The sequence below is a fragment of the Schistocerca cancellata genome, chromosome 9, assembly GCF_023864275.1.
Source record: "Schistocerca cancellata isolate TAMUIC-IGC-003103 chromosome 9, iqSchCanc2.1, whole genome shotgun sequence".
Taxonomy (NCBI): Eukaryota; Metazoa; Arthropoda; class Insecta; order Orthoptera; family Acrididae; genus Schistocerca; species Schistocerca cancellata.
In genome coordinates this window covers 286,976,425-287,001,124 of record NC_064634.1, presented here as the reverse complement: position 1 = coordinate 287,001,124, position 24,700 = coordinate 286,976,425, and the positions used below count along the sequence as shown (strand labels likewise).

The 24,700-nt window shown below is 41.7% G+C and overlaps 1 protein-coding gene across 1 annotated transcript in view; it reads right to left on the bottom strand.

Moving 5' to 3' along the window:
* Positions 1-17,007: 17,007 nt before the first annotated feature.
* LOC126100113 (coiled-coil domain-containing protein 86) overlaps positions 17,008-24,700 on the bottom strand; it is a 46,754-nt gene continuing 39,061 nt past the window's right edge. Inside the window, exons 2-3 of the mRNA XM_049910644.1 lie at positions 17,429-17,633; positions 17,008-17,344 (exon numbers count right to left, since the gene is read on the bottom strand). Coding sequence (XP_049766601.1) covers positions 17,255-17,344; positions 17,429-17,633 — 295 coding nt within the window. The 3' untranslated portion in view covers positions 17,008-17,254. The remainder of the gene's footprint in view (positions 17,345-17,428; positions 17,634-24,700) is intronic.

Below are 24,700 nucleotides of genomic sequence, written 5' to 3'. Positions count from 1 at the left end.
CTCTGTAGTAGCTACTTCACCGACTGTAATATGCAGAGGAGCCCCATCTTGCACAAAAATGATCCTACACACATATCCATGCTGTTGAAGGGCTGGAATGGTGTTGGGGCGCAAATAGTCTTATAGTGTTTATCAGTGATGGTACAGGTAACAGGATCTCATCTCCTCAAAAAAATATGGCCCTATGATAAACAGTGATGTCAACCTGCATCACGAAGTTAACTTTGCAGAATGAAGCGATACCAGTTGATGTGCAAATGGACTTTCTGTTGCCCAGATTCTGGAATTCTGTGTATTAGCATGTCCTTGGAGATGGAAATGGGCTTTGTCTGTCCACAGAATATTCAATGGCCATTAGTTGTCTACTTCCACACCAGCAAGAGCCTGGTGTAGAGCAAGATTACATCCAGAAACAGAGACTTTCAGTGTTAGGCCCTTACGAGTAACTCCAAGGGACAAGCATGTTTCAAGAAACAGAATGTGGGACCTTAATTTTGATAGTGCAAAAGCATGTTTTCAAAAAGAAGGATGTAATACATGATGGGATTCACCATGGCTAGAGACAGTGTGGAGTGTTAGAAATGGTGGGAGTGGCAAAAACAAGAGGCAGAGGGTGTTTTGATGCCATCTTCCTCCGTACCCCCTAAACTACCTCAACATTGGTGTTGCCCTTCCCGTCCCTCAGCAGCTCCCCAAACACACACCACCAACCAGCACTCCCCTACTACAAACCAAGCTTTGCTAACCTCCTTAACATCCCACTGCCTCGAAGACCAGTAATAACTCATAATCACAAGAACCAGTCAGAACAGTACATTGTTGTTGATAATTCTTCCGGGTTATACGGCCGTGGTCCATGGAATACTTCTATTCCTAACGTTTTGTCCAATACTATGTTGGACATCCTCAGAGGTATGGCTGGTCCTGTTGAGTCCTGCCGACTGACGAGTCGGGCATCAGAGAGCGGCCTAAATGCTGAGGAAAGTGGGCGTGGTCTAGCTTGCACATAGTAGCAGAGAGAACAAGACCACGCCCACTTTCCTCGGTATTTAGGCCGCTATCCAACACCCAACTCGTCAGTTGGCAAGACTCAACAGGACCAGCCATACCTCTGAGGATGTCCAATGTAGTATTGGACGAAACGTTAGGAATAGAAGTATTCCATGGACCACGGCCATATAACCCGGAAGAATTATCAACAACAGTACCATCCAGTCGTGAAAGCCTTCATTGTATGACAACAGTACGTTGTTGTTCTCAACCTCTTGTCAAAAGCATTCTCTCCTCCTGAATTATCTGTATTATCCAAGGATCTCACTTTCAGCCCTAATCCTGCTGCTTTGGTGAAGGACTTACTTTCCTTTACACATAATGTCAATTGGAAATATCACTTTGCAACACAATTCCAAAACCTTTCCAACAGCAAACCTGCCTTGAACAGCTCCAGCCATTATCCCAACTTGATCTCCATCACCACTATCTCAGAATCATTCCTTAAAAGCCTTCCAAGAATTCCTCACATCCAGCATTGCTTCACAACCCTTCCTCGGGTCCTTACAAGATGACTCTAACCTGACCTCTGCAGAACTCCAGGTTCTACGTTCCCTAAAAGCTGATGACTCCTTCATTATCCTCCCAGCAGACAAAGGACCAACTATTGTGGTACTTGACCATCAGGAGTATGCTAATGAAGGTCTGTGCCAGTTGTCTGACACCTGCCATCAAGATCCCATCCATGTGATTCAAATTGACCTGCAGTCCCTCCTGAAAACCTCAGGCCCCTCATAAGGACTTTCACCTCAATCCATAGAATTTCTTACTCCACGCAAATCATGCACCTCAACCTTTTACCTTCTTCCTAAGATCTACAAGCCCAGTCGTCCTGGCTGTCCTATAGTTGCTGGCTTCAAAGCAACCACTGAATGTATATCTGCCTTAGTTGATAAACACCTGCAAGCCATAGTACAAAGACTTCCCTCCTATGTTGAAGATAGCAACCATTTCATAAATTGTCCAAAATCCTTGCACATCTCACCCCCACCACACACCTTTCTTGTCACCATTGATGCCATCTTCCATTATACCAACATCTCCCACTCCTTCCTATGGCAATCTTTTCATGGGTCACTTGGATGGGGTTTCCTGGGATCCATAAGCCTTCAGCCCCTGGTTCGGTTTAGACACACTGATGACACCTTTGCCGTATGAATTCATGGTAAGGATGAACATTTAAAATTCCTGGAATTTCTAAGCGCTCTCTACCAGTTAAGTTTCACATGGTCCTATTCTGAATCCCATACTACTTTCTTTGATGTTGATCTCATCCTCATGAAGGCCAGCTACACACTTCTGTCCACATTAAACCTACAAATAAACAACAGTACTTACATTCTGACAGTTGCCATCTTTTCCATGTCAAATGTTTCCTCCCATACAGCCTTGCATTTGATGCAAATGTATTTGTTTGGATGTGGACTCTTTACAGCAATACACCACCACTCTCACATCAGCCTTCACTGAACATAATTATCCCAACAGCGTAGCTCAAAAGCAGATTTCCCAGTCCATCACATCTAATCCTGGTACTGCTGATCTCATCAAAAAACAACTCTTTGGTACACACCACTTGTCACTCAGTATTATTCTGGTCTTCAATATATAAATCAGCTACTTTGAAAGGCCATGACTTTCTAAAATCATGTCCTGAAATTCTGTCTGAGATGTTGCGCCCCACACCTAGAATAGCTTTTTGTCACCCTCCCAATCTTCGCAATATCCTTGTCAGACCCTGTGCTCATTCTGCACCCATCTCCCTACTCTATGGCTCCTACCCCTGTGACCGTCACTGCTGCAAGACTTACTGTATGCACCCTCATACCACCACCTATACCAGCTTTTTAACTGACAGAACATATACTATGAAAGGGAGAGCCACTTGCGTAACAACACGTCATACACCAGCTGTTATGTAAACATTACTGTATGCACCCTCATACCACAACCTATACCAGCCTTTTAACTGACAGAACATATACTATGAAAGGGAGAGTCACCTGTGTAACAGCACGTCATATACCAGCCGTTATGTAAACATTGTTTGGCCTTTTACATTGGCATAACTATCACCCAGTTACCAGTCAGGATGAATGGGCATAGGCAGAGTGTGTATATTGCCAACACACAATATCCTGTTGCAGGGCTACAAGATGACAGTCATGACCTCTGTGCCTGTTTCACTACACACGTCATCTGGATTCTTTTCCCAGATACCAGTTTCTCAGAACTCCACAGGTGGGAACTAGTGCTACAACATGTTCTTGTTTCTCGCCACCCACCTGGCCATAATTTACGTTCGTTCCTTCCGTCTCAGCATTTCTTCACAGTAGCTGCTCCTTTCTTCACTCTATTTTAGTTTTCTAAATCTTCCATTTTCTGACCTGTCTGTTTTTCGCCCTCCCACCTCTGTTACATACACAGCACTTAGCTTTTCACTCTTATTAATTCATGGATGATGTTTTAGTAGTAATCTCTGTCATGCATATTACCCTGTCTTGTACCTTTAAGCTCTAAGATTTTCAAATCTTGTCCGGTGTAGTCCCCAACAATCAGTGTTTCCTTCTCATTCTGTCTGGTAAGTCTCCCCTGACCTGGAGTTCTGGCTGACTTTTCTGAACTATACCCATCCCTAAGCCTCTCCAGTCCTTTTTCTTCACTCTTCTTCCTTCCCCTTCAACTCTTCTGCCAGGAGGAGCAGCCACTGGCTCCAAAAGCTTGTAAAAGTTAATCCTTTTGGTGTGTGTCTGTTCTGTCGCCACTTGGTGAGTGGATTTTTCATCTATCATTAAATTATATTGTCAATAATTATTTTCATTGTTATATTATTGTAGGGTAACATTTAATAATATCTAAATTTACCCTTATTCAGTATGAAAATAAATTACACAAAATACCTCCACCGTTTCAAACATTTTAAGATGATGTAAATTTTTTGCTGTAATTAATTATTCAGCAAAAAAATTATCTTTTTCTCAAAACTTTGTTATTGTGACCAGTGGCATAGCTAGGTAGTTTGGCACCCAGTGCCAGTACTTTAACTTGTTAACCCCACAAGAACATCCCATAGTGTGGCGTCAGGCATGGTATGCTCATTCATGAGCAACCGAAGGCGGCGCCAGAGTTATGAGAGGGTGCGTTCTCCCAGGTGCTCCTCGTAGAGAATCTTGATTATTAACTACTGTGGCGAGCAGGCAAATCGTTCCATTTTAGTCTTCTTTGCAAACTCATATTCTGATGCAGGCGGCTGTGAAAGGAGCAGGTCACAAATCAAATCCGAGTGGTCGTGGAGGTATGTGACGAGGCAGAGAAACTTTGAGTTGTCATCAGACACATGATGTAACTCGAACAGATGCTCGAAAAGCGTGAAACACGATGCCAGGTTGTCCTCGTATATGGGTGGTAGCTTCAGCAGGCAGCCAGGAGGGGGCGACAACGGCGGCTTTGGTGTCTCCTGGGGTAGCGGCTGAACTGAGGTAGGCCTGGATTTAAACCAGGCGAGCTGAGTCCGCAGTAGCGACTGCTGGCATAGTTGACTGTGTGTCATGAAAACACGGCATGGCAGGCACAGATGGTACTGTGGAAATGGGTGGATGGAAGGCACACGACGGGGTGAGTGACGAGTGCTGGATGGAAACAACCCACTTCTGGAGGGCAAGAGACCGGCACGGCAGACACAGGCGGTGCTGTGGGAGCGGCAGGCGGTTGAACGACTGGAAACAGGGACCCCCAAAAGTGAGGGGGGTGGGGGGGTTAAAAACGCCACCCCCGTGGAAACTATCTGATGCATAACATGCTGTAGTGCATGTGGCGGGTCTCTGAGGTGAGGTAAGAGGTCCATGTTAGGCGAAACACTGAATTGTGCATGTAAATTAGACACAACTGGAACACCACATGCACAGAACAGATCCAGCACAGTTTGTAGTAATGGCAGCGTTGCACACGGCCCGACGTTAACTGATGTAGCATGCTGGTGGGTGGCTAAACATATGTTCGAATGGAGATCACTTTGTTCTTGAAAAACTCGATTTGAAGAGAGACAATTCGAAATATATTCATTTCATATTTCATTGTCGGATGGGCATAATCCATTGATGCGAAGTCTGAATCATTGTTCGCTCTAATGGCATATTTGTCGACCGTTGAAAATTAATAAGGTTAGCACATGGCGTTCGTTGAGAACACGTATCACTGTGCGTAAATGGTGAATACGCTACAGGCGAAGAAACGACGAAACTCGGTGAGCGGGGTTCTGCTTCCACATCTTCGAACAAGGCATTGTTGGTATGGTCATTGCACAGTGCATATAACCTGTTGCAGAAGATGCAAAACACAAATGAAATGCGGGGTCACCACTATGGGAATGGGATCGGTAATCAGGATATAGAAAACTTAATTCCCATATACGTTGTAGCTCGTATGTATTTACACTTGACGCTGTGTCCATACAGAATAAAGTATAACAAAGAACTGACTAAAGTAAAGTTAAGATGGAGGCTTGACAGAGCACTTAGAGTTCATAGATATTAAGTTTCGTGGTCAATACAAACTATCGACGCCACAGACCTATCTCGTCTCACAATAAGTCTACCCCTACTCTATCCAGACACTCCAAAGTGTGTATGGGGATTTCATCTGGTCCAGCTGTCTCCCCAGTTTTGCTTTCTCTCAGTGCTGAAACAACTGTTTCTTGTGACATATCCCATATCATGTTCTGGCTGGAGCCACCCTATTCCGAGATGTTTCTTTGATTTTCTTCCTTCAAGAGTTTCTCAAAGTAGTTTTGCCATTATTCCTAAATCTTACTCTCATCTTGGAGTCTGGGCATCATTTCATTGCTTAACTTGGGTGAAATCCTTGGTTGCATTGTCTCTGGCTTTAGCTTTTCAGAGAGATTTGTTCTTCCCTCTTTTGTCTCCAGTTTCTCATATACATCTTTTCATGCACCCACCCTCAAATTGCCAACTGCTCTTTTTGCCCCCTTGAGGGCCAGCTTCTATAGTCGTTTGCCCTCAGCTGCTCCATGTTCATTTCACATCTCCTCGGCATTTCATTTCATTTTCATAACCACTTGTACAGTGTTCCACCAACAGTTTTCTTTGTCAATAAGGCCACTCTTTCCTGAGGTTCTCCCCAGGGCAGTACTTTCTAAACCAGACCATAGCAGCTAAGCACTACATTATTATAAATGGCTACTTACATAAGTTAGAGCTGAATGATAGTACATTCTAGACATAGCGAGTAAAACCACAGAAATGTATGTGCTTGTCCTCTGCTGCTGGGATTTTCAAGAGACAGAATTCAAAGGCAAACTGTCTTACATATCTGCACAATGAACTCAAATAGGTTATTGTGGTCTCCTGTACAATGACTGATCTGATGCAGCTCTCCACTCTAATATATCTTGTGCAAGGCTATTCATCTGTTAATAACTACTGCAACCTACATCCATTTGAACCTGTGTACTGTATTTGTGCCCACATTCCCCTCTACAATAAAATCCTCCACACTTCCCTACATTACAAAACTGACTATTCCTTGATGCCTCAGAATATGATCTATCAACAAGTTCTTTCTTTTAATCAATCTGAGCCATAACTTTTCCCCCCATTTTGTTTCAGTACCTCCTCGTTAGTTATTCGATTTACTTATTTTATTTTCAGCATTCTTCTATAGAGGCGTATTTCAAAAGCTTCTATTCTTTTTTTGTTCAAAATGTTTGCTATCTGTGTTTGATTCTATATAATGCTATACTTTAAACAAATGCCTTCAGAAAAGACACTTAAAATTTATTTTGATGTTGACAAATTTATCTTTTTCAGAAATGCTTTTCTCACTACTGGCAGTTTGCTTTTCACATCTCTTCTACTTTGGACATCGTCAGTCATTTTGCTATGCAAATAACAAAACTCATCTACTGTATTTATTGTTTCATTTCTTAATCCAATTCTCTCAGCATCACCTGATCTATCTGAGTAAACATTATTGCCCTTGTTTTACTTTTGGGTGTAAGCCTACCCATGGTAATGTTTTATAACAATTAAAATAATCAATTTTGATAATATAATGTATTCGGATATGTAAAAAAATATACTCACCAAGCAGTGGCAGGAGAACATACAAGGTCTGTTGAAAAAATTTTGGAACTTTGTCCACAAATTTTTTCTATGATTACCTTTTACTTATTGTGGATGGTCTCCTTCAAAATACTCTCCTCTACAATTGATACACCGCTCCCAATGCTGTTTCCACTTCTGGGAACAGACTTCGCACCCCTCTTGCTGGATCATGCAAAGTGCCATCTGTGAACTTTCCTTTATCTTGTCTATTGTTGCAAGTCTTTGTCCTTTCAATGGGGTTTTCAACTTGGGAAATAAAAAAAAGGCTGCAGGGGACAGGCCTGCAGAGCATGTAGGATAAGGCAGCACAATGATTTCGTTTTTGTGCAACAGTCATGCACCAGCAGGGATGAATGTGTGGGTGCATTGTTGTGATGTGAGACACGTGAATTGTCTTGCCAAATTTCAGGCCATTTCCTTCTCACATTTTCTCGCAGACGTCGCAACGTGTTCCGATAGTAACAACAATTAACACACTGTCCCAGTGCCCTGTGTCAAAAGAAACTATCAGCATGACTTTGGCATTTGACCTGACCTAACTAGGTTTTTTTTAGTCTTGGAGAACCTCTCACGACCCATTGTAAAGGTTGAACCCTGGTCTCAACATCATAACCGTACACCCACCTCTCATCACATTATGATTCTCTTGAGGAATATCTCGTTCTCATTTGCATGATCCAAAAGATCTCACGGATTGCAAGGTAAAGATCTTTCTGGTTTTTATTCGTGAGCCATGGGATGAACTCAGCAGCAACATAATGCATTCCAAGATGCTGTGTCAAGATTTCATGATATGATCCAACTGAAATGTTACCAGTCAGTCTTCAATTGGCATGCACAATTTCGTTGACATTCCTGACATGAGCATCATCAATAAGTGTCAATGGGCATCCTGAACTTCCGTCTGGCCTTTTTAAGCCACGGAACCATTTTTGAGACTGATTATGGCTATAAGCACTGCATCATTTGGTGTTTCTGCGTAAAGGTTTTCTTGAGTTCCACGCAAAATTTAAAGCAGATTTGTTGTTCCTCTAACTCTGCCACCTCAAAATTCACAAACTGTGTGACATGATGTTCTACTCAATACAGCACTGAACAATAATTAACAGACATACAACAATAAAACTTTTGGCAGGTACACCTTTAACACAAATGTGTGCAGGGATGCAAGTGCATTTTGCTCCAATGCACCATTGGTGCGACATTACAAATGTTTCAGAATGTTTTCAACAGAACTTGTATAAAAGGAGGTCTTACTTAGGCCAGCTTTCAGAGCCAGTGGCTCCTTCTTCTGACAGAAGGGTTTGAGGGGGAAGGAAGTGGGGGCAAGGGTAAAGAATAAGAGAAGTTTAGGAAAAGGGGTGAAGTTCAGAACCCCGTTTCAGAGGAGACTTACTGCCCGGTAAGTCTACCGCGAAGGGATTCCGGCTGACTTTTCCGAACTCCACCTCTCCCATTCCTTTCCCTTCACTCCTCTTTCTTCCCCTTCAATTCTTTTGCCAGAAGAAGGAGCTCTGAAAGCTTGCGTAAGTAAAACCTTTTTTATACGGGCGTTCTCCTGCTGTCACTTGGAGAGTAGATTTTTTTATCTATCCAATTTCATGGTAATGCTTTGTGCTTTAAAATCTCTCTCACCTTATTATATAACCTGTCTGAAATCTTCCTGTGTTTCCAGATCCCTTGCACATACAGAACTTTCTTTTGTGATTCTTAAACTCAGTGTTAGCAATTAAATTGTGCTTTGTGTAGAATTCTACCTGTTTTATCCATAATATTTTTCCTTTTCTTCCTTTTTCTACTACAGTATAACCCTGCTTTTACATTCTCAGAATTAACATTTTCCTGTCATTTATGCCATTCTTTATCATTCCCGTAGCACTAGTTGACACTGTCATTCGCTTTCAAACACAGTGCCGGTGATGTATTTTTTAAACACAACGCCTGTTACATATTTTTTAAAGACAGTGCCGCTTATGTATTTTTTTCATGATGAGCCAAACATGTTTCAAGAATTATTCTTGTTGTGAAGTGCAGTATTTACGTGTGTATTTTTTATCATGTTATACAAAACACAATGAGAGTGACTTTGTAAATCATTTGCTCCACACATTTCTTCTCTTCACTACAGATATTGAACACACAGTCAATACAAAAGCAAGAAACAGAGAGAACTTGATAGTCAGCTAATGCCTACGACACAAGAGATGATGATAAAGGCTTCAAATACAATTAATTTCTTGACTGATATTGCTACTACCATCTACCAGAAACTACAAGGCCTGCAGATCTGACATTTGCAGGAGCCATAAATATACATTTGACACCAGGGCCATAAATATGCATTTAACACCCTGGAAAAAACATCATAACTGGTGTGATGTAATATTACATCCACTGCTTATTCCCACTTCCCTAAGTGCCATAATATAACATTAGCTGCATGCTAAGTGTTAAATGATCAGAATTATTTCTTTTATCTCGTCATGCAATTTTTCAATCATCTGCAGAGGTATTAGGCATTTATACTTGTACTGCTGTGTTGAGCATTGGCTTTATGTTTACCTTGCCTAAAATACGATGTTCACAATGCTGTTTACAGTAGGTGAATCATATCCTATCTTCTTATTCATTATGTCTACCCCTACTTGACTGTGTTGGTAACCTTATACGCATATTACCAGAACTCCTATTTTACCTGCCAACTCACTTCAGCAATTTCTAATGTACCTATATATCTATAATGGGCCGATGTGTTTGCTTATTAGGGTGGCCCTTAATTTTCAACTTTCTAACCCTGTTTCACATGAACCTAATATAATATATAATAAATATCATAACTTTAGGAATAGTAAAACATTAATAGACTAAGTAGGAATGGCTGTAGTAGCTAGGCAAGGTTAAGAGTGGCCTCCTCCTTTTAATGATCTGGAGAGTGATGCACTTCAGCAGTGAAGACTGCAAATCAAATAATGAAACTACTGTGGCAACATAAAAATGCAAAAATATCCCAGAAACAGCAGCAACAATCGTCAAACCATGCTGTGACATATAGTAGGTAAGATATAGAAATTGTTCACAAAAAACAATATTTGGAACCAAACAGCATACATGTAATAATGTTTCAGAATCAAAGAACCTACTGATGATGGCGGCATTTGTCACTGAAGCTAGTTTGCGAATGAATAAATAAATAACAAAAGTGTTTTGCATCAAAGTGGAGCCAGAATTCCAGATTGTTGTTTTTGCATACAAACACGGACCAATGGAAGAGTTTCAAGATAAAATTATTGTTAAGAAAAGGCTTCAGCATGTCTTGTTGGTTCTATTTTCAGTAAAATTATTGGAGCCAAACTACTTTCAATCAAACAAGTTTTCAGATGCGCAAAACTATAGACCTATATCTCTGACGTCGATCTGTTGTAGAATTTTAGAACATGTTTTTTGTTCGCGTATCATGTCATTTCTGGAAACCCAGAATCTACTTTGTAGGGATCAACATGGATTCTGGAAACAGCGATTGTGTGAGACCCAACTCGCTTTATTTGTTCATGAGACCCAGAAAATATTAGATACAGGCTCCCAGGTAAATGCCATTCTCCTTGACTTCCGGAAGGCGTTCGATACAGTTCCGCACTGTTGCCTGATAAACAAAGTAAGAGCCTACGGAATATCAGACCAGCTGTGTGGATGGATTGAAGAGTTTTTAGCAAGCAGAACACAGCATGTTGTTCTCAATGGAGAGACGTCTACAGACAAACTAACCTCTGGCGTGCCACAGGGGAGTGTTATGGGACCATAGCTTTTCACAATATATGTAAATGACCTAGTAGATAGTGTCGGAAGTTCCATGCGGCTTTTCGCAGATGATGCTGTAGTATACAGAGAAATTGCAGCATTAGAAAATTGCAATAAAATGCAGGAAGATCTGCAGCGGATAGGCACTTGGTGCAGGGAGTGGCAACTGACCCTTAACATAGACAAATGTAATGTATTGCGAATACATAGAAAGAAGGACCCTTTATTGTATGATTATATGATAGCGGAACAAATACTGGTATTAGTTACTTCTGTAAAATATCTGGGAGTATGCGTGTGGAACGATCTGAAGTGGAATGATCATATAAAATTAATTGTTGGTAAGGCGGGTACCAGGTTGAGGTTCATTGGGAGAGTCCTTAGAAAATGTAGTCCATCAACAAAGGAGGTGGCTTACAAAACATTCGTTCGGCCTATACTTGAGTATTGCTCATCAGTGTGGGATCCGTACCAGTTGACGGAGGAGATAGAGAAGATCCAAAAGAAGAGCGGCGTGTTTCATCACAGGGTTATTTGGTAAGCGTAATAGTGTTTCGGAGATGTTTAGCAAACTCTGCAAGAGAGAGGCTCTGCATCGCGGTGTAGCTTGCTGTCCAGGTTTCGAGAGGGTGCGTTCCTGGATGAGGTATCGAATATATTGCTTCCCCCAACTTATACGTCCTGAGGAGATCACGAATGTAAAATTAGAGAGATTCAAGCGCGTACGGAGGCTTTCCGACAGTCGTTCTTCCCGCGAACCATACACGACTGGAACAGGAAACAGAGGTAAGGACAGTGGCACGTAAAGTGCCCTCCGTCACACACCGTTGGGTGACTTGCGGAGTATAAATGTAGATGTAGATGTACTGGCACTTGAGGTAGTTTCCATTCTTCAGCAAACGTCACAAATTCCTACTGTAAGAACAGACCAGTGCATCAAAAAGGTTTCTCGGTCTGAATGATAAATGGTTCTACAGAAAATTTGACCAGAAATTCAGGCAAGGAGGGGGAAAAAAAAAGATATATTTTTGTGAAAACATGAGAGCCCTTTAACACAGCCCATTCCAATGGTTTGGAACAGATGAAAAATGAAGAAGATAAGAAATTTTTAACAAATCAGCACCAAAAAGGATGCTCTGGCTACATGGCTGGTGTTAATCATAAACTAAATTGCCAGGAAGAAAAAACACAGAAGCGAACTGCAATTCAAATTAACAGAAGGAAAAGGACATATGATGAAATGAAACCTGTTGCTACTTATGACATCACAGTGCCAGAAAGTGATCATTTAACATCAAGAACACTCGCACACACACATATCCATGTGTGGATGGATATGTGTATGTGTGTGCGCGAGTGTATACCTGTCCTTTTTTCCCCCTAAGGTAAGTCTTTCCTCTCCCGGGATTGGAATGACTCCTCACCCTCTCCCTTAAAACCCACATCCTTTCATCTTTCCCTCTCCTTCCCTCTTTCCTGACGAAGCAACCGTTGGTTGCGAAAGCTTGAAATTGTGTGTGTGTGTGTGTGTGTGTGTGTGTGTGTGTGTGTGTGTGTGTGTGTGTGTGTGTGTATGTTTTTGTTATTGTGCCTATCTACCAGCGCTTTCCCGTTTGGTAAGTCAAGGAATCTTTGTTTTTATAGTTGCAGTTTTAGCACCTTTCATGACAATAGTTCTGTTACTCGGCACATCAATAGTCAAAGGAGTTTTGTCCATATTCGCTGCTTGGCTTAGTTCCATAGTGGTTTTCTCTCAGTGCTGAATAATAAAGTGATGGAAAGATAATATTGTCTCTTCATACTCTTGCAGAATTTTCTGAAATAGTTTGGTTTTCGTTCTAAGTCCATGACGCTTCACAAACCTGTAGCACCAGCCAACTCCACCCTTAAAGTCTGTTAATTCCAGTGTAGTGCTGGCTTACGAGTGTGTATTTAAATCACTTTTGTACTAGTTCCAATGCCATTTTGACAGTGACCTTGAATTCGTTTCAATACGTCATCATCTAGTTTTGGCCTTTTTGCATTCAGTCCTCTATTTGAACATTTAGTCTTCCTCATTTTTGTCAGTTGTTCTTTACTAGCTGGCCAACTGCCAATGTTTCTTTTTTTTTCTGTTGGTGGAGGGCCAAAATGCTGCTAGCTCCTGTGTTTCCATGTTCTTCTGCATATGCTACAATTTTCAGTTTACAGCCTGCATCATATGAATACCTAATGTTTTTCCATTACGAAACTAGCTACTAAAAATATTGTACTGTTACCAATAATACAAATCACTTCCAATTCAAATTCACTGGCACTGTAGACTGTAATGACGCATCATTGTGTGATGGCGAGACAGGAGACAGTGGTAGCAAGTTAGTGAATGCCCACAATTCATGTTTGTTGCATCCTGCACTGCTGCTGCTAGTTGAATCTAACGTTGCCAGATAGAGATACATTTCCCACAGCATCGAATATATGCTATTTTTAAGACTGGTGGGAATTATAAATCAAACACTGGATATTTTTGTATTAATTCTGAGTACATGATGCACCTGAATTTTGGAAGAAATTTTTCTAAGAAAAAAGTATGTTGGTTGGTTGGGGAAGGAGACCAGACAGCGTGGTCATCGATCTCATCGGATTAGGGAAGGAAGTCGGCCGTGCCCTTTCAGAGGAACCATCCCAGCATTTGCCTGGAATGATTTAGGGAAATCACGGAAAACCTAAATCAGGATGGCTGGACGCGGGATTGAACCGTCGTCCTCCTGAATGCAAGTCCAGTGTCTAACCACTGCGCCACCTCGCTCGATTTAAAAAAGCATGTCTTATGGTCTGTAAAATGTAATAATTAGTGCTGATTATATTTTATGCACAGATACTACTTACCTGCACCTGGTGGCCGAAATAAAATAGTCACATAGTGTCATTAAATAGTGCTCATTCCACAGGATCCAACTGTGGGCCTCAGGGTGTTGCACATTAATTATTTTAGGCACTATTAATTTTATTGAATTTGTTGATCTTGAATTAACTTTAATTATCCAGTGTGTTCTACTGATGGCACCATCGTAACACGATCCAGTTTAAAATTCTGCATCTGATAGTGGTTCTGCATATTACATGACTATTGGTATTCCCACAATATTAACAACAGTATTCTCGAATTTATGAGTTTCCATTATTTCTGCTGTTTGAGAGGTGGCAACGACTGACGCTCCACACCATGTACTAGCTGGATTTCAGCTACTGGCCACAACAAGTCACATATAATTCGTGGCTTTGGCTGCATTCCTAGCAGGCAGGAAAGAGGGACTGCCTCTTGTTGACGTTATCAATCTTGCATGTTTACCTTGTTCAGCCCTCTGCCATTGGCTGTCTTTCTACATTGTGTGAGAACTTGTCATGTTACAAGCACAGACCTTGCCCAAAGATGACGGCAGGTTACAGCTTGACAAACTGGATGATTACAAGAATGAGTGCTTGAGATTGGGGTTGTGGCCCCAAAACTGATCACAAAGAATGAGATATATGCAAATAAAATAAAAACTATAAAGTGGAGCTATCCAAATTCTGTTATAAAAAAATCTACTACTAAAAGCTTGACAATTATATGATGCTGTGCTTGACATGATTGACATCTCGCTGTTTCAGTGGTGTCAGTAATCAGTTTTTAAAAATTGTTTTAATTACTTTGGGAAGTCACTTATGTAGGTAAAACATATGAATTGGAATATTAAATCTAAGAACCGTTATACACAATTTTCAAAAAATTGCAGGTTTTACTCTTGTGAAAAGTGGATCAACTGATAGATGTTATTCCTGCACTTTGGTGGTCAATATTTGGAAAAGGCTGGGTGATACAGGAAGATTTCTGCTAGATTACATCATGTCAGACAGCAATTCCGAAATCAGATACTGGCATACCCATGAGCAGATATAGACTCAGGTCACAATGTTGTAGTGATGAAGAGTAGGCTGAAGTTTATGAGATTAGTCAGGAAGAATCAATACGCAAAGAAGTGGGATACAGAAGTACTAAGGAATGATGACAGAGAATTTCAGGAATACAGAAATACAAGTCCCTGAGGAATGAAATAAATAGGAAGTGGAGGGAAGCTAAGATGGAATGGCTACATGAAAAAAATGTAACAAAATTGAAAAAGACACGATTATCGGAAGGACTGAGTAGCTTATAGGAAAGTCAACACAACCTTCAGTGCAATTAAAAGCAAGGCTGGTCACATCAAGAGTGCAACAGGAATTCCACAGTTGAATGCAGAGGAGAGAGCCGACAGGTGGAAAGAGTACATTGAAGGCCTCTATGAGGGGGAAGATTTGTCTGATGTGATAGAAGAAGAAACAGGAGTCAATTTAGAAGAGATATGGGATCCAGTATCAGCATCAAAAATTAAGAGAGCCTTGGAGGACTTAAGATCAAATAAGGCAGAAGGGATAGATATCAGTCCATCAGAATTTCTAAAATCATTGGGGGAAGTGCCAACAAAATGGCGTGTAGGATGTATGAGTCGAGAGACATACTATCTAACGGAAAAATATCATCTACACAATTTCGAAGACTGCAAGAGCTGACAAGCGAGAGAATTATCACACAATCAGCTTAATAGCTCATGCAGTTGCTGACAAGAATAATGTACAGAAGAATGGGAAAGACAATTGAAGATGTGTTATATGATGATCAGTTTGATTATAGGAAAGGTAAAGGCACCAGGGAGGCTATTCTGACGTGGTTGATAATGCAAGCAAGACTAGAGAAAAAACAAGACATATTCATAGGATTTGTCGACCTGGAAAAAGCATCTGACATGGTCAAATGGTGCAAGATGTTCGAAATTCTGAGAAAAACAGGGGTACGCTATAGGGAGAGATGGGTAATATACTATATGTACAAGAGCCAAAAGGGGATAATAAGAATGGACGACAAAGAATGAAGTGCTCAGATTAAAAAAGCCGTAAGAGAAGGATGTAGCCTTTCGCCCTTACTGTTCAATCTGTATATCGAAGAAGCAATGGTGAAAATGAAAGAAAGGTCCCAGAGTGGAATTAAAATTCCAGGTGAAAGGATATCAATGATATGATTCACTGATGACATTTACTATCCTGAGTGAAAGTGAAGAAGAACTATACAACCTCCTGAATAGAATGAACAGTCTAATGAGTACATAATTTGGATTGAGAGTAAACTGAAGAAAGTAATGAGAAGTTGCAGGAATGAGAACAGTGAGATACTTAACAACTTCAGGACCGATGGTCACATAGTACAAGAAGTTAAGGAATACTACTACCTAGGCAGCAAAATAACCAATGAGGGATGGAGCAAGGAGGACATCAAAAGCAGACTAGCAGTGGCAAAAAGGGCATTCCTGGCCAAGAGAAGTCTGTTGCTGTCAAACATACGCCTTATTTCTGTGAATGTACATTTGGAGCACAGCACTGTACGGTTGTGAAACATGGACCGTGGGAAAACCGGAACAGAGAATCAAAACATTTGTGATGTGTGCAACAGACATATGTTGAAAATTAGGTGGACTGATAAGGTAAGGAATGAGGATTTGCACTGAATCTGAAAGGAAAAGAGTATGTGGAAAACACTGACAATGAGAAGTGTCAGGATGATAGGACATCTGTTGACATCAGGGAATCACTTTCATGAAACTAGAGGATCTGTAGAGTGCAAAAACTATAGAGCAATACAGGGATTGGAATACATTAAGCAAACAATTGAGGATGTAGGTTGCAAGTGCTACTCTGAGATGAAGAGGTTGGCACAGGAGAGGAATTCGTGGTGGGCCGCACCTAACCAGTTAGAAGACAGATGACTCAAAAAAAGCCTTTGCTGAAGAAAAGAAATTATTAAAATTAAAGCAAATGAAAACAACAACTCAGTATGCAATTTATTTTCTGTATCACTAAGATGTGTCATGCTTCTTCAGTTATGCTTCTAGTTATTTTTACTGATTTTTTTTTATTGTTTCATTACCAAATAAAACAAAGATTTTTTAATCCACATACCAAGTAAATCTCACACAGACATTAAAAGTTGTATACCGACGTGAAATTTTATTTTAAAATTGAAACTTTAAATAAAAATAACATTTTATTGAACATAACAACAGGATTTACAACTTTGACTCCTCATAGCCAGGCCAACACCCTAATACTTGGAGCTCTGCAGACTCGTCGTCGTCGTCATCGTCGTCGTCGTCATCATCATTTTCATCATCATCATCATCGTTTATCAGCATCATCTTCATATGCACTACAGCATATAAAAGTTATGGGGGTTATTAATGTTTCATTAAATCTGTTGTGTCTCGTTTTTCTATCTTCCTAAGAAGCTTCTTCTTCATCTTCTTTATCTTGGCTGTGTTCTTAATCTGAAAAATTCGTGTTCCATTAAATTTATTTAAATTACAATAGAAGAGTGAAACTACAAGTTACATCTCAAGTTAGAATCTTACCACTTGGACTACTTCAGATTTCCTTCTGTTTGCCTCCTGTCTTTCAAGATTAAGCTTCCGCCTCAGTTTCTTTGCTTTCTTTTCCTCCAAAAACTGTTCTTTGCGTGCTTTTGACAATTCTCTTGTTTGTTTGATAGACTCTTGTAATGCACGTCTCTTTTCAAGAGACAATTGCAGACCTCTGGTTTTCACAATGGATGAAGCTCTATTGAAACAAGTTAAATCACATTACTATGTGTGTGGTTTTTAAAATTTTTCTTAAAGAAAAGAAATTAACTTAACCATTGCTGTATGAAAACTGAAGAAAATGAATTATTTATGCATACAAACTGCATTACTAGGAAAAAAATCTTTTTGAAACTTCGGGTCAGATTAAAACCTTATGCTGAGTCATTTCTCGAACCCGACACATTTTAATCCGGCAATACTAATAGCACTAAATGGTCCACAAAATCATTTTTAGTACATTGTTTGTACATATGATATAGAACAAAGGGTAAATGTAATTAAATGATGATTGCAGTAGTCATTGTAACTACATGACAACACATAATCAAAGTACATCGTATTATGAAAAGCCCAGGATGCAATAATGACAACATTATGAAAAGGATAAATTGCTACTCACCTTATAATGGAAATGATAAGTCACAGATAGATGCAACAAAAAGACTGCTAAAAAATTAAGCTTTTGGCCAAAAAGCCTTCTTCTGAAGTAGACAAAACACACACACACACACACACACACACACACACACACACACACACACACACACACACACACGTACAACTCTCATGTGTGATCAATGTCTCTAGCTACTGTGGCCAGACTATGGACTGCAACTTCACCTGATGGGAGAAGCAGTGCAGTTTGGTATGGGTAGTTTGGATAAGGAAGAAACATGGGGTGGCAAGGGGAAGGAATAACAGAACAGGGGTGGGAAAAGATGTAGTGCTGCTCGTGGGAGTGTGCAGGAATGTGGTGGAGCTGCCAGGTGTAGCAGCAAGGTTTGGGGGGAGGGGATGGGGGGTAGAGAATAGGAAAAAGACCAAGGTGGAACAGAAGGTTGTGTAGCATTGGAGTGTAGCAGATATTTCACGGAGAGTTCTCACGTGTGAAATTCAGAAAAGCTGATACTGGTAGGAAAGATCCAGATTGTGTTGACTTTGAAGCAGTCATTGGAGTGAAGTACATCATTTTAGCCAGCATGTTCAATAACTGGGTCATCTAGATGTCTCTCTGCCACAGTTTGTCAGTGGCCATTCATGCATACAGACAGCTTGTTAGATGTCATGCTCAAGTAAAAAACAGCACACAGTTTGCAGCTTAGTTTGTAGAGGAAATGACTGCTTTCACAGGTAGCTCTGCATTTGTTGGGATGGGTGCTGCCCGTGGCTGGGCTGGAGTTGGTGGTGGTAGGAGGATGTATGGGACAGGTGATGCATCTAGGTGTATTGACGGGATATAAGCCATGAGGCAAGGTTTGGGAGCAAGGTTATGGCTTATGTTTGGTGGGCAGTAGAAGACCACTGTTGGTGGGGTGGGAGGGAGGATAGTTGGTATGGTTTTGACTAACTCTTGTGTCCTGAAATTAGGAATCCTAGGCACTATCCTTCCTACTTATAACAGCTCTAAACTGCACTGCTGGGAATTCTCCTGGTAATATATCCTACGTTCCCGTAACCCTCTGGTCTCAACTTTCACTAGCCCCGGTCCTTCCCCTCCGCTCAAATCTACCGCCTACATCTAGCAGCCCTACCCTGTGCCCACCGTGTCCCTGTATGCTTCCACAAGAAGCATTACACCTTCAACCATCCCCATCCAGCTACCCCCTCCCTGCTCACCCCAAGCCTCCTCCTTACCCCCTTCGGCCACACCTTTTTGCTTCTCTCATCAGGCAAAGTTGCAGTCCCTAGTCCAGCCAGAATGGCCAGAGACATTGGTCATGTGTGGATGAGCTGTGCATGTGCGAATGTGTGTGGTTTCTACTTCAGAAGAATGCCTTTTGGTTGAAAGCTTAAATGTAAAGTAGTCTTTTCGTTGTGCCTGTCCCCAACCTAACATCTCTATACAGTGAGTAGCAATCTATTCATTTCATACTATTGTTTTTATAATGTCCTGGACTTTCCATTGCTTGATTTTACATAATAATATAAACTGACATATTACAGTGCTTGTACATATGACACCAATACTTATTATGTGAGATTCGATGCTTAATACAGTTGAAGCAGGTTAAAATATAAAGTAACATAATACACAATTATTTAACTGGACATATAAAAAAAATCTACTCATCAAGTGGTGGCAGAACACACACATAAAACAACCTTCCTCTTCAACCCTTCTGACTGAAGGAGGAGCCACTGACTTCGAAAGCTTGTCTAATTACAACTCCCTTTTATGTGTGTGTTCTGCCGCTGCTTGGAGGGTAGAGTTTTTATCTATCAAATTAAATTACTTTGCCAAAAATTGATTGTTTTCATTATTATAATACATAATTAACTATTTTTGATTAATGAAATTAATACCCCCCCCAAAAAATTATATATATATATATATATATATATATATATAAAAATGAGATCCATCCTTCATGAAATCCTCCCCACTCCACCAAGAGTGTCTTTCCGCCGTCCACCCAACCTTCGTAACCTCTTAGTTCATCCCTATGAAATCCCCAAACCACCTTCCCTACCCTCTGGCTCCTACCCCTGTAACCGTCCCCGGTGTAAAACCTGTCCCATGCACCCTCCCACCACCACCTATTCCAGTCCTGTAACCCGGAAGGTGTACACGATCAAAGGCAGAGCCACATGTGAAAGCACCCACGTGATTTACCAACTGACCTGCCTACACTGTGAAGCGTTCTATGTGGGAATGACCAGCAACAAACTGTCCATTCGCATGAATGGACACAGGCAGACAGTGTTTGTTGGTAATGAGGATCACCCTGTGGCTAAACATGCCTTGGTGCACGGCCAGCACATCTTGGCACAGTGTTACACCGTCCGGGTTATCTGGATACTTCCCACTAACACCAACCTGTCAGAACTCCGGAGATGGGAACTTGCCCTTCAGCATATCCTCTCTTCTCGCTATCCGCCAGGCCTCAATCTCCGCTAATTCCTAATTTCAATCTGCCGCCGCTCATACCTCACCTGTCTTTCAACATCATCTTTGCCTCTATACTTCCGTCCCGACTGACATCTCTGCTCAAACTCTTTGCCTTTACAAATGTCTGCTTGTGTCTTGTATGTGTGGATGGATATGTGTGTGTGTGCGAGTGTATACCTGTCCTTTTTTCCCCCTAAGGTAAGTCTTTCCGCTCCCGGGATTGGAATGACTCCTTACCCTCTCCCTTAAAACCCATATCCTTTTGTCTTTCCTTCTCCTTCCCTCTTTCCTGACGAGGCAACCGTTGGTTGCGAAAGCTAGATTTTGTGTGTATGTTTGTGTTTGTTTGTGTGTCTATCGACCTGCCAGCGCTTTTGTTTGGTAAGTCTCATCATCTTTCTTTTTAAATATATACAGCGGTGTATATGCGGATGGATATGTGTGTGTGTGCGCGCGAGTGTATACCTGTCCTTTTTTCCCCCTAAGGTAAGTCTTTCCGCTCCCGGGATTGGAATGACTCCTTACCCTCTCCCTTAAAACCCATATCCTTTTGTCTTCCCTTCTCCTTCCCTCTTTCCTGACGAGGCAACCGTTGGTTGCGAAAGCTAGATTTTTGTGTGTATGTTTGTGTGTCTATCGACCTGCCAGCGCTTTTGTTTGGTAAGTCTCATCATCTTTCTTTTTAAATATATTTTTCCCACGTGGAATGTTTCCCTCTATTTTTTTTATATATATATATATATATATATATCTATCTATCTCCCATTCCTGATGTCCAGGCAGAGCTTCAAGGAATCCTCGGAACCTTTGGCCCCCTACAAAACCTTTCACCTGACTCCATCAACCTCCTGACCCCACCGACACCCCGCACCCCTACCTTCTTCCTAAAATTCACAAACCCAATCATCCCGGCCGCCCCATTGTAGCTGGTTACCAAGCCCCCACAGAACGTATCTCTGCCTACGTAGATCAACACCTTCAACTCATTACATGCAGTCTCCCATCCTTCATCAAAGACACCAACCACTTTCTCGAACGCCTGGAATCCTTACCCAATCCGTTACCCCCAGAAACCATCCTTGTAACCATTGATGCCACTTCCTTATACACAAATATCCCGCACGTCCAGGGCCTCGCTGCGATGGAGCACTTCCTTTCACGCCGATCACCTGCCACCCTACCTAAAACCTCTTTCCTCATTACCTTAGCCAGCTTCATCCTGACCCACAACTTCTTCACTTTTGAAAACCAGACATACCAACAATTAAAGGGAACAGCCATGGGTACCAGGATGGCCCCCTCATACGCCAACCTATTCATGGGTCGCTTAGAGGAAGCCTTCTTGGTTACCCAGGCCTGCCAACCCAAAGTTTGGTACAGATTTATTGATGACATCTTCATGATCTGGACTCACAGTGAAGAAGAACTCCAGAATTTCCTCTCCAACCTCAACTCCTTTGGTTCCATCAGATTCACCTGGTCCTACTCCAAATCCCATGCCACTTTCCTTGATGTTGACCTTCACCTGTCCAATGGCCAGCTTCATACGTCCGTCCACATCAAACCCACCAACAAGCAACAGTACCTCCATTACGGCAGCGGCCACCCATTCCACATCAAATGGTCCCTTCCCTACAGCCTAGGTCTTCGTGGCAAACGAATCTGCTCCAGTCCGGAATCCCTGAAGCATTACACCAACAACCTGACAACAGCTTTCGCATCCCGCAACTACCCTCCCGACCTGGTACAGAAGCAAATAACCAGAGCCACTTCCTCATCCTCTCAAACCCAGAACCTCCCACAGAAGAACCACAGAAGTGCCCCACTTGTGACAGGATACTTTCCGGGACTGGATCAGATTCTGAATGTGGCTCTCCAGCAGGGATACGACTTCCTCAAATCCTGCCCTGAAATGAGATCCATCCTTCATGAAATCCTCCCCACTCCACCAAGAGTGTCTTTCCGCCGTCCACCTAACCTACGTAACCTCTTAGTTCATCCCTATGAAATCCCCAAACCCCCTTCCCTACCCTCTGGCTCCTACCCTTGTAACCGCCCCCGGTGTAAAACCTGTCCCATGCACCCTCCCACCACCACCTACTCCAGTCCTGTAACCCGGAAGGTGTACACAATCAAAGGCAGAGCCACGTGTGAAAGCACCCACGTGATCTACCAACTGACCTGCCTACACTGTGATGCATTCTATGTGGGAATGACCAGCAACAAACTGTCCATTCGCATGAATGGACACAGGCAGACAGTGTTTGTTGGTAATGAGGATCACCCTGTGGCTAAACATGCCTTGGTGCACGACCAGCACATCTTGGCGCAGTGTTACACCGTCTGGGTTATCTGGATACTTCCTACTAACACCAACCTATCCGAACTCCGGAGATGGGAACTTGCTCTTCAATATATCCTCTCTTCCCGTTATCCACCAGGCCTCAATCTCCGCTAATTTCAAGTTGCCGCCACTCATACCTCACCTGTCATTCAACAACATCTTTGCCTCTGCACTTCTGCCTCGACTGACATCTCTGCCCAAACTCTTGTCTTTAAATATGTCTGCTTGTGTCTGTATATGTGTGTGTGTGCGAGTGTATACCCGTCCTTTTTTCCCCCTAAGGTAAGTCTTTCCGCTCCCGGGACTGGAATGACTCCTTACCCTCTCCCTTAAAACCCACATCCTTTCGTCTTTCCCTCTCCTTCCCTCTTTCCTGATGAGGCAACAGTTTGTTGCGAAAGCTTGAATTTTGTGTGTATGTTTGTGTTTGTTTGTGTGTCTGTCGACCTGCCAGCACTTTCATTTGGTAAGTCACATAATCTTTGTTTTTAGGTATATTTTTCCTTCGTGGAATGTTTCCTTCTATTATAACTATATTATTATTATTATTGGTGTTTTGCCCTTAAAGAGCGCATTTGGACTAAACTACATGGCCAGTTCCTTTTGCTGCCTTCCTTGCTGCCCAAACTTCCCTCATTCGCTCGCTGTGTTTCTGTTTCCGGTCCTCTGTCCATGCTTCTTGTCGGCTTCATCTTGATTGCCTTTTTGGTTGCCCATATTTCTTTCATCTTCTGGCTGTGATCTTGCTTTCGTTCTTCGGTTCATTTTATGCCTGTTCGTTTGTCGCATTGTATCTCATGTAGTTTACTTTTCTTAATGATGTTTCTGAACTTTATTCTGTCATTTATTGTGTCTGCTGTTATGTTGAGCTGGTTCAGGTCGTTTTCTACCTCTGCCACCCATTTGTTGTTTCTAGTGGTTACCCAGTCAAAGATCTGTTTGGTCAGCCTGTGTGATGGCATTCTGTATAGGTGTCCATAGAATTGTAGTCTGCGTTTTCTAATCTTTTCTGTGATTGTCTCCGTATGTTTGTACAGTTCCTCTGTAGGTTTCTTGATCCATATTCCACTGTTGTTAGTTGCGCCAAATATTTTCCTAAGTATTTTCCGTTCTACTTTTTCTAATTGTCTGATACGTGTATGCCCTCGGATTAGTGTGGTCTCTGCTGCATATAGTGCCTCGGGGAGCACCACCGTGTCGTAATGGCGTAATTTGGCTTTTTGTGAGATAGACTTCTTGTTGTAATGATTCCACACTACTTTGTATGCCTTGTCCAGTTTAGTCTTTCTTTCTTCATTTGAGTCTCTGTTATGTCCACTCATTTGTAGTGTTTCACCGAGGTATTTGAAGTTTGCTGTTTTGTAAATCGTGCCATACTTTGTGTTCAGAGATGAGAGTTTCTTTGTGCTCATAAACTGTGTCTTTTCGTAAGAGATCTGTAGTCCAGTTTTGGAAGCGATTTCGTGCAGTTTTTCAATAGCGTCTTTTGTTCCCTTTATACCTTTCGTGACAATCGCCAAATCATCTGCAAAAGCCAGGCATTTAATCTGTAGGTTTCCTAAGGTTATCCCCTGTTGTGATGTTTCCCATTCTTTTATGATCTTATCTAACACCAGATTGAAAAGGAGAGGTGAGAGGCCATCGCCTTGTCGGACACCTGTGCGAATTTCGAAGGGCTCTGATAGTTCCCCACAGAACTTTACTTTGGAGGTCGTGTTGGTTAAAGTTTGCTCTATGATAGCTCGTGTTTTGTTGTCTACTTTGTATTCTGCTAGAATTTTGAAGAGAGTTTTCCGGTCGATAGAGTCGT